The 10,050-nt window shown below is 40.1% G+C and overlaps 1 protein-coding gene across 1 annotated transcript in view; it reads left to right on the top strand.

The window, feature by feature from the left end:
* Positions 1-10,050, top strand: part of TMEM131 (transmembrane protein 131) — a 193,350-nt gene that overhangs the window by 155,173 nt on the left and 28,127 nt on the right. Inside the window, exons 26-31 of the mRNA XM_007112819.3 lie at positions 2,124-2,275; positions 2,828-2,970; positions 4,354-4,540; positions 5,586-5,771; positions 6,582-6,740; positions 7,130-7,707. Coding sequence (XP_007112881.2) covers positions 2,124-2,275; positions 2,828-2,970; positions 4,354-4,540; positions 5,586-5,771; positions 6,582-6,740; positions 7,130-7,707 — 1,405 coding nt within the window. The remainder of the gene's footprint in view (positions 1-2,123; positions 2,276-2,827; positions 2,971-4,353; positions 4,541-5,585; positions 5,772-6,581; positions 6,741-7,129; positions 7,708-10,050) is intronic.

Below are 10,050 nucleotides of genomic sequence, written 5' to 3'. Positions count from 1 at the left end.
TACATAATGATCAAGGGATCAATCCAAGAAGAAGATATAACAATTATAAATATATATGCACCCAACATAGGAGCACCTCAATACATAAGGCAACTGCTAACAGCTATAAAAGAGGAAATTGACAGTAACACAATAATAGTGGGGGACTTCAACACCTCACTTACACCAGTGGACAGATCATCCAGACAGAAATTGAGTAAGGAAACACAAGCTTTAAATGACACAATAGACCAGATAGATTTAATTGATATTTATAGGACATTTCATCTGAAAACAGCAGATTACACTTTCTTCCTAAGTGCGCACAGAACATTCTCCAGGATAGATCACATCTTGGGTCACAAATCAAGCCTTGGTAAATTTAAGAAAACTGAAATCATATCAAGCATCTTTTCCGACCATAACGCTATGAGATTAGAAATAAATTACAGGGAAAAAAAATGTAAAAAAACACAAACACATGGAGGCTAAACAATACGTTACTAAATAACCAAGAGATCACTGAAGAAATCAAAGAGGAAATCAAAAAATACCTAGAGACAAATGACAATGAAAACACAGTGATCCAGAAACAAAAAAGACACATGCTCAAGGTTTGAGATTTAATAAGATTAATATTTATTACTGTTTAATCAGTAACAGTTTTTTTGGTTTTTTTTTTTTTAACTGCAAGTGCATGGCAGTGAGGAAGACAGTGGCTACTAGGGAAGTTTGATGCCACTGCCTTGCTTCTAGCTAAAGGGTCAGCAGTTTTACCCACCATTGCTTTTGATGACCATCAGTGCAAAGGTCAACACAGTGAAAAAGGCAAAGAATGTCTGTCGGTGTTCTGAAAATAGTTTTGACGCCTGAAAAGACCTCTGAGATCCCCAGGGGTCCATGAATGCCTTTTTAAGAACCACCACTACAACAATTATTGAGAATTATTGAGGGCCTTAGTGATATCCCAGAGGCATTACAACATCCTAAAGTATTTTCCAAGTCATCAGAGTTTAAATTAGTTGTTTTGGCGAATATATGTATAATGTATAACATGTTCATCAATTACTCAGAATAGTTCATTTTAAAGGGACCTATTTACCAACCATTTTGGAGCAGTCGAAACATTGTTGTCCTAGTAGACATGGACAGAGAAGAATTTTCGATGTAGGAAAAAATATTTGCCTCAGAAATGAGAATTAAAAAGTAGTGTGCTTCACGAAGTCTGCTGACTATGAAGTTACGTTTGTAGAATCATGCTGTTGAAGTAGATAGATCTGTATATAGTAGAAAAATCATACAAAATGCACTCTCCTTTCACAAGTTAGCAGAGCCATGTAGAGCCATGGACATTTATACCCAAGTATTACCAACCCTTCCCCCCAGAAAGTTTAAGGTTAATGTTAGCTGAAATCAGAACAGTGTAACCTTATATGTGAACTATGATTTTTTTTTTAATAAAAAACAAATGTTTCTTAATTTTATCTATAACTGTCGGGAAGTCATATTTTGATTATTAAACTAAGCTATTACTTGAACTTTAAATCATCAAGTGTTTATGAAACAGTAATTATCGGCTTAGCTTTCAAAATAAAATTCAAAGATAGATTGACATGAATTGGAAATATTTTTACAAATAAAATGATGCAACCTTAAGATCCTCCAGCTGATATCTGTCTGAGGGGAGGAGGCAGAAAAACAGTGACTGAAAGGGAGGGGGGACAGCACCAGTAGGACTTCGGGGTGCTGGGTGTTCGGTACACAGCTGTTTGCTTTGTGCTAAAACACTGAGCTACTCATCTCTTAGGTTTGTGTCCTTTTCTGTTTTTGTGTCATGTTTCAAAACTTTTAAAGTTAAAAATAAAAAGATCTGTACACAAAAACAAGTGCTTAGTACAAACATGAAGACTTTGGTGACCTGGGGAACAAAGCCCTTTCTGGGACTTAGTGCAGAATATAAAGTGTCATCATTGGTTGCCCAGCTCTGCTTGCCAGCCATCCAGCCTCTAAATCATCAGGGATAAAATTGTTTATATAGTTGATCAATTCGAGAAACTAATACTGGGCTGTGGATGGGGTAAAGGGAAAAAAATTTTTCCAGAGAATATACAAATGACTCCTATTTGTTTACCCAATGATTCAAGGCTCATCCACTGCAGAGTTCAACAGGATTTACAGAGGGCCTCTCGCGACATTTAATTTTAAACCTCATTTTAAAACCTGGAGAAAAGAAATCTGTCAAAGTAAAGTTTACTCCAGTTCACAATAGAACTGTTTCTTCCCTAATCATAATCAGGTATGTTCTGTGATTTAAGTGTGGGTTGACTTTTAGTACTTACATAGAGTCCTTTCTTGATTCGTTTCAATATTAATATTTGCATTAATTTATTTATGATATAGGGTATTCATTTTGCCCAAAATACACACTCACATACCACGCCTCATGAAACATACCTTTGTGATTATATTTTTAGCTAAAAGACCTGAATACTGTCTTCCTGTACCATGTGTGAATATTAATATTTGCATTAATTTATTTATGATATAGGGTATTCATTTTGCCCAAAATACACACACACATACCACGCCTCATGAAACATACCTTTGTGATTATATTTTTAGCTAAAAGACCTGAATACTGTCTTCCTGTACCATGTGTGACTCTTCAAAGTGAAAACTCTTGCTCCTCTTCGTGTAAACATTTAAAAATTTTTCAAGTGCAAATGTTTCACCATTAAATTTAGTGTATTAATTTTTACATGGTTTATAAAGTAACAGTAAAAATTATAGATCAAAAGATTGTGCAAATTTAATGGGAGGAAAATCTGTGGTTCTTGTTCTTATATAGAAATAACCTGACTGTGATGGATGCTGTGATGGTCCAAGGACAAGGAACAACTGAGAACTTGAGGGTGGCAGGCAAGCTTCCAGGTCCAGGGAGCTCCTTGCGCTTTAAAATCACAGAAGCATTATTAAAAGACTGTACAGACAGTGAGTATTCCTGTCATATCCAAGGGCACAAATTTCAGCGTTTGTTGTCAACAGTAAATAATTCCAAAAACAAGAACAGTATTTCTACATGTGCACATGTGTATATTAATGATGGATACTTAAGATTTTAAGAAAACACCCTGACTTGCTTTCAGAGTTGTTTGGTTTGGATCTTAAAAAATTTGAAGTGTCAGTATTCATTGCATGTCTTAGATGGTTTACTCTGAATGTGAAAAATAAAGCACAGTAAGTCCCCTGCATATGAACCTTCAACTTGCAGACTTTCAGAGATGCAAACATGCGTTTGCACGTCCAATCACGTAAGTTAGTTCACGTGTCTGGCGCAAATTGTCACGTGTTCATCCTCTACAAGTGATTGTACTTTTGTGTACTTTACAGTACTGTATAGAGTACAGTAGTACAGTACCTTTATTTCAAGCCCAGGATGTCCAGAAGCAACTGTAAAAGCAGCGGTGATGTAGTGAGTACTGCAGCCAGCCCCTGTATGCCAGCTGTTTACTGTACTACTGTACTTTTCAAGGTACTGTACTGTAAGATTAAAAATGTTTTATTTCTTGTGTTTGTTTTATATATATTATTTGTGTGAAACGTATTATAAACCTATTACAGTACAGTACCGTATAGCCAGTTGTGTTGGTTAGGTAAAAATAAAGCACAGTAAGTCCCCTGCATATGAACCTTCAACTTGCAGACTTTCAGAGATGCAAACATGCGTTTGCACGTCCAATCACGTAAGTTAGTTCACGTGTCTGGCGCAAATTGTCACGTGTTCATCCTCTACAAGTGATTGTACTTTTGTGTACTTTACAGTACTGTATAGAGTACAGTAGTACAGTACCTTTATTTCAAGCCCAGGATGTCCAGAAGCAACTGTAAAAGCAGCGGTGATGTAGTGAGTACTGCAGCCAGCCCCTGTATGCCAGCTGTTTACTGTACTACTGTACTTTTCAAGGTACTGTACTGTAAGATTAAAAATGTTTTATTTCTTGTGTTTGTTTTATATATATTATTTGTGTGAAACGTATTATAAACCTATTACAGTACAGTACCGTATAGCCAGTTGTGTTGGTTAGGTACCTAGGCTAACTTGGTTGGACTTACGAACAAATTGGATTTGCGAACGCACTCTTGGAACTAAACTCGTTCATATGTAGGGGACTTACTGCAAAATTAAACTTCCATCTAAAATGACTTAACAAAGTAGAGTACTTCCTGATGAAATCTGGGTAATGGCTGATCTCTTTGCCCTGAGGGGCTCGTTCATAGTCTCTGGGATGCATTCATGAAGAATGTAGTATCATTACTTGGATCTGGAGCACAGGATAGCAAGATTTATACTCACTCCTCATTTTTTTCCTTTAGGTTTGAAACTAAGAGAACCAAATTTCACATTGAAAAGAACATTTAAAGTAGAGAATACAGGACAACTTCAAATTCACATAGAGACCATTGAAGTCAGTGGGTACTCATGTGAGGGATATGGCTTTAAAGTTGTCAATTGTCAAGAATTTGCACTAAGTGCCAATGCCTCTAAAGAGATAATCATTTTGTAAGTATTTTCTCATAACGAATCACTAACTTCTCATTAACTTTTTATACTGGAGTTGTTCAAACTTTATGCTAAAATTGTTTTCATACTCACAAAAAAAGGTCTTTATCCACAGATATATTCATTTGATTTTTTTCTTCACTTAATCTTTGGTTATTTCTTCATATCTTTGTTTTCAAAATTGTGAAACTCCAAAGTGGATCAGATAGTCTTAGAAACCAGTTTCGAAATTATTTTCAAGGTTGTGTAGGAAACTGACTATAAATTCAGTCTCAGCAGCAGAGCAGACACCTGTGTTACATCCATGCAGTTTTTCTGTGTTGTGCAGTGTACACAAATGTGTGATCTCTTGGTCAGAAGACAGTTTTAATGCCTACGTCGGCAATAGTTGCAGCATATTTTAACAATTGATAACTTGTTATGTTATAAAGTTCATATAATAAAATGTAACTTCTGTCCCCTCAATGGAATAATTTCATGACCTTCGGTGGACACTTACTTTATAAGTAACTCCATTACTCCATCCATGTAAGGCATAACACTTGGCACCTGAAGGTACAATGAGGAATAAGACACCTTTCCTCAACGTGCAGATCATGTGCTTGCAGAGCGTACAGATAACAAAATAAAAATAATATAATTAGGGCAGAAAGCAGTGCTGCAGGAGATGAACATCAGTAGGGCTAGGGTGATTCTCTACAGACACGCACAGAAAGGCAGTGGGAATGCGTCGCAGGAGAAGAGTGTGGATTAAATAAAGGAGGAAGGAGGAGGGAAGGGGAAGAAGCTCAGAGACTACTTTCCTAGTTAATAATCATGGGAAGCTGATTATTGTTCTCTTTTTATGTAACTTCTCCAGTTATCCGCAGAATATAGTTGTTTTGGTTATTCACCTCATAGGGCAATACTTTGTCCAGCTTAAAATGAGAAAGTTGAATAAAAGTATCAAACTCTAAAATTCTGTGTTCTGTTGCAAAGGCATATTTAAACTGTTTGCGGTATATTTTTTTAAAACTTTAGTCTCACTGCCATCATTCCGTTTTAGGTTTACTCCTGATTTCACAGCTTCTAGAGTTATTCGTGAACTGAAGTTTGTAACAACCAGTGGCTCTGAATTTGTGTTTGTATTGAATGCATCCCTTCCTTACCATATGTTAGCAACCTGTGCAGAAGCCCTGCCCAGGCCCAACTGGGAGCTGGCTCTGTACATCATCATCTCAGGAATAATGAGGTACTTGTGTCTTCTTTTGAGCTTAGTATTTAGGCATCACTTGACACTGTTTATCATGGGCCCAGTACGTGCCAGTCACTGTTCTGAGTGCCGGGGACTCACCAACGAACAAAGCAGGCGGACCTCTCTCGTCAAGCCTACATACACCAGTGGGAGCAGTCAGAACTGAACCCTTCTTGGGTGGCATATACGATAAACCAAAGTCTTTTCTACCTTTGAAATTTGTTATACAAATTAAGTACAGGTTAATTTCTTAAAGGAAAAAAACCTGCATAATTTACCAGGTAGTCACTCGATTTGGGCATTTGTAATGTACTCAACATAATAGTGTATTCTTCTTGAGCCATACCTAAACAACATAAAACTGATGAGAAATATTTTTTGAACCCTCAACATCCTCTTCTTTTTTTCAGCGTAATTTCTTTATGTTTTTTTAAGAATGAGATATACTCGCCTCTGAATTAACTTACAGAGTTACCCTTCACATCCTTTAAGGGAAAAGAGTTGGCCTAGAGAGTTAGAACTAAAAGAAAAGATAAGAGCTGCTTCTTCTTGGTAAAAGAAAAGCTACCCCCCAGTGTCTGTTCTGATACAAATAATTATTTCCTCCATACGAGCCTCCGTGTACGTAGGCATTCTAGAAAAGTCAGTGTGCAAACTTTCATCCATAATGCTTTTTTGTCATGTCACAGGCATTTTGTTTTTTATATCATATTGTACTTTACCAAGAAACTTGCCTTTAATGTCACATTTTGTTACTCTTGCCACTCACAAATGAACCCCAATTCTCCAACTTCTCTACCCCTGCAGTGCACTGTTTCTTTTGGTAATTGGAACAGCCTATTTAGAAGCTCAAGGAATTTGGGAGCCATTTCGAAGGCGACTATCCTTTGAGGCCTCGAACCCGCCCTTTGATGTGGGAAGACCATTTGATCTCAGGAGAATCGTTGGTATTTCATCTGAAGGAAAGTATGTTCACCTGCCAGAAATAAATTCTCCAATATATATAGATTTGGCTGATGTAATTAAAAGAAAAAAATAAGTTTCTTCTTTTCATCTTTGCTCAGGGGGAAAAATCTTTAATACCCTGCATATAGTGCTCTGTTACTAAGAACTCATAGCAAATGCCATGTTTTTATTATATTGATAAGGGTTAAAATAGTCTCAATTGTATCAATACCTCAATTCCTAAATTGTCAGTTAGAACAGACCCAGTCCAGTTGTGGAAAGTATCCTATTTCTTGCTGTTTTTTCCTTCGGGTAGTTCATATTTGTGGTGGCTATACTGATGAAGTAATGTTTTTAATCTTAGATCTTGTAGGTTGCCATTACTGATCTGCAGTTGGTCCTTTTTTCAGCTTGAACACACTCAGCTGTGACCCCAGTCACAGTAGGGGGTTCTGTGGAACAGGCGGCTCGGCGTCCCGACCCAGCGCAGGGAGTCATAAGCAGTGCAGCCCACCAGTCCACCCGCACAGCAGTCACGGCAGTAGAAACTCAGCTGACGTGGAAAACGTCAGAGCCAAAAGCAGTGCAAGTACCTCTAGCAGGACTAACGCCCAGTCGGCGAGCAAAGCCAGCGCCCTGGTCTTAGATTCACATGCCGTGGCCCAGGGTCACACAGCGGGTAGGAAGTCCAAGGGGGCAAAACAGAGCCAGCACGGCAGCCAGCACCACGCCCACAGCCCGCTGGAGCAGCACTCGCCACCGCCACCGCCAGTGCCTCCGCACCAGGAGCCACAGCCCGAGAGGCTGTCCCCCGCACCCCTCGCGCACCCTTCCCACCCAGAGCACCCCAGCAGCACACGGCACAGCTCAGAGGACTCAGACATCACCAGTCTCATCGAAGCCATGGACAAAGACTTCGACCACCACGACTCCCCACCCCTGGAAGTGTTTGCAGAGCAGCCGCCTTCACCACTGTCGAAAAGCAAAGGTAATCATGGGTTCTCACGGCCAGGAAAGTGTGACACGTGAGGGGAGAGCCAGCACGTGTTTAAGGGGCTACTGTGATCGTAGTTGTGATGAACAGCTAATTTAGTAGGTGTTCTTCTGGCTCAAGTTCATCTCTGCTCTTGGACTTCAGCTTTTCCATATCAAGATGCAAATAGAGATATCCATTTGTCATAAAAGATATTTGTATTTCTTAGATTACTTGCCAAATTCAGAAATTTATTGGACATCTACTGTTTTCCTTTTCAGCTGCGTGTGATTACTGTGTTACTGTGGCAGCTTGAGCTTTTTTTTTTAATTGTTAAAATAATTTTAACAGAATGGAGATCATCTGCCTTTTAACTCAAAAATAGGACTTCTGCACAACCTGTGCTTTAGAGCAGGGGTTGGCAAACTACAACCCGTGGGCCAAGTCATCACCTGTTTTTGTAAATAAAGTTTTATCAGGACCCAGCCGTGCTCATTCGTTTACACACGGTCCATGGCTGCTTTTGTGCTGCAGCAGTAGCAGAGCTGAGCAGCTGCAACAGAGGCTGTAAGGTCCACAAACCCGAAAATATTTACTGTCTAGCCCTTTCCAGAAAAAGTTTGCTGACCCCTGCTTTAGAGTTCTTCATGCTGTATTAGTTATCCGTTTCTCGATAACAGTTACCCCAAAACCTAGTGGCTTAAAACCCCACCATTTACTATCTCACTGTTTCTGGGGGTCAGGCATCTGGGTGCAGCTTAGCTGGCTTCTCTGGATCTCACAAGATGGCAGTCAGGGTGTTGGCCAGGGCTGAAGCCTTTGTAAGGTTCAGCTGAAGGTGGATCTGCTTCCAAGTTCACTCAGGTGGTTGACGGCAGGATTCAGTCCTTCACGGCCTGGTGGACTGAGGGTCTGGGTCCCTTCCTGACTGTGACCAGCCACCTCTTCATAGAGCAGCTCAAAGCCGTTGTTGGCTTTACCAGAGCAAGCAAGTAGGAAGGCAAGAGAGAGAACAGGCTGGCAGGACAGAAGTCATGGTCTTCTGTGACCTACTCTTGGAAGTGACCCCCCATCACTTCTGCAGTGTTCTCATTAGAAGTGTGGTCCAGCCACACTCCGGGAGAGAGAGTTCCACGAGAGCATAACATGGGGCTCCCTTCTTCGAAGTCTACACACCACACATACGTAGGCAGGCTAATTTGTAACTTCCAGAATCAAAATGTGAAAAATAGTGAATGGCCTCTGGCTATATTTCAGTTTATTCCCTTTACAGCCTGAACTTTTTTGCATCTTCCTCTCTCTCCTGTGGCAGCCATGCTAATACATTACCCTAAGCCTATTTAAGCCCCTCCCTCACTGAGGTACCAAGGAGTTTTTGCCTTTGGTTTGCACAGGGAATAGGGAACCTGGCAGCCCTGGGAGGCCAGAAGAAACCTGACGCCCCAGAATCCAGGAGTTTTCTTTTTTTTTTTTTTTTTTTTTTTTGCGGTACGCGGGCCTCTCACTGTTGTGGCCTCTCCCGTTGCGGAGCACAGGCTCCAGACGCACAGGCTCGGCGGCCATGGCTCACGGGCCCAGCCGCTCCGCGGCATGTGGGATCTTCCCGGTCCGGGGCACGAACCCGTGTCCCCTGCATCGGCAGGCGGATTCTCAACCACTGCGCCACCAGGGAAGCCCCAGGAGTTTTCTTTTAGAGAATTTCTTAGTTCTAGTGATAATGAAGACTAGTTCTATATGGTCTTCTTAGAATTACTTGCGTTTGGATTTGTAAAACAGTAGAAAGTCTTGAATAATATTTAACCTCTTCCACAGAAATCTTTTTTGTTGTTATCTCATTATTAATAGAGCTTACATATTTTAGGGTAATTTTTACAGTAATATTAAATGAATGCTTAAAGTTCCTTTTATAAATTAGATCAAGCTACATAATGTGTTTTTCTCCTATCGAAAGCATGAATAAGATAAACATATATTATCCTTTCTTACCACAAAGAGAGGCTCTGGCAGTCAAAGTGAGCACCTTGTTGCTTGTGTCTAAGATAGCCCTCTAACACCACCGTAGGCCCGTTTTTCTCTTCGGGGCCATTCATCTAGAACATAAAGTTTAAAATTTAAAAATGTTTTTTATTGTTCACAGTGGTCCGAGAGTCGACCTACTAAAAGCTGTGTAATGATGGAGCGTGGGTAACACAGTATTAGTGATTCTGGAGCCCACGGGGAGGCAGTGATTACCAGCTTCACATGAGCGGCCACCCCACTTGGTAGCCTTCCCACTGCTGCTGTGTGGAAAGAAGCAAAGAGCCAGATCTTAGTGGGTTTTTCTTCTTCTTCAATAAGTGGTTTTATTGAAGTATAACA

Source organism: Physeter macrocephalus, chromosome 12 (genome assembly GCF_002837175.3).
Source record: "Physeter macrocephalus isolate SW-GA chromosome 12, ASM283717v5, whole genome shotgun sequence".
Lineage (NCBI taxonomy): Eukaryota > Metazoa > Chordata > Mammalia > Artiodactyla > Physeteridae > Physeter > Physeter macrocephalus.
Note: the sequence above shows the minus strand (reverse complement) of the source record. Positions and strands in the feature narration are given on the sequence as shown.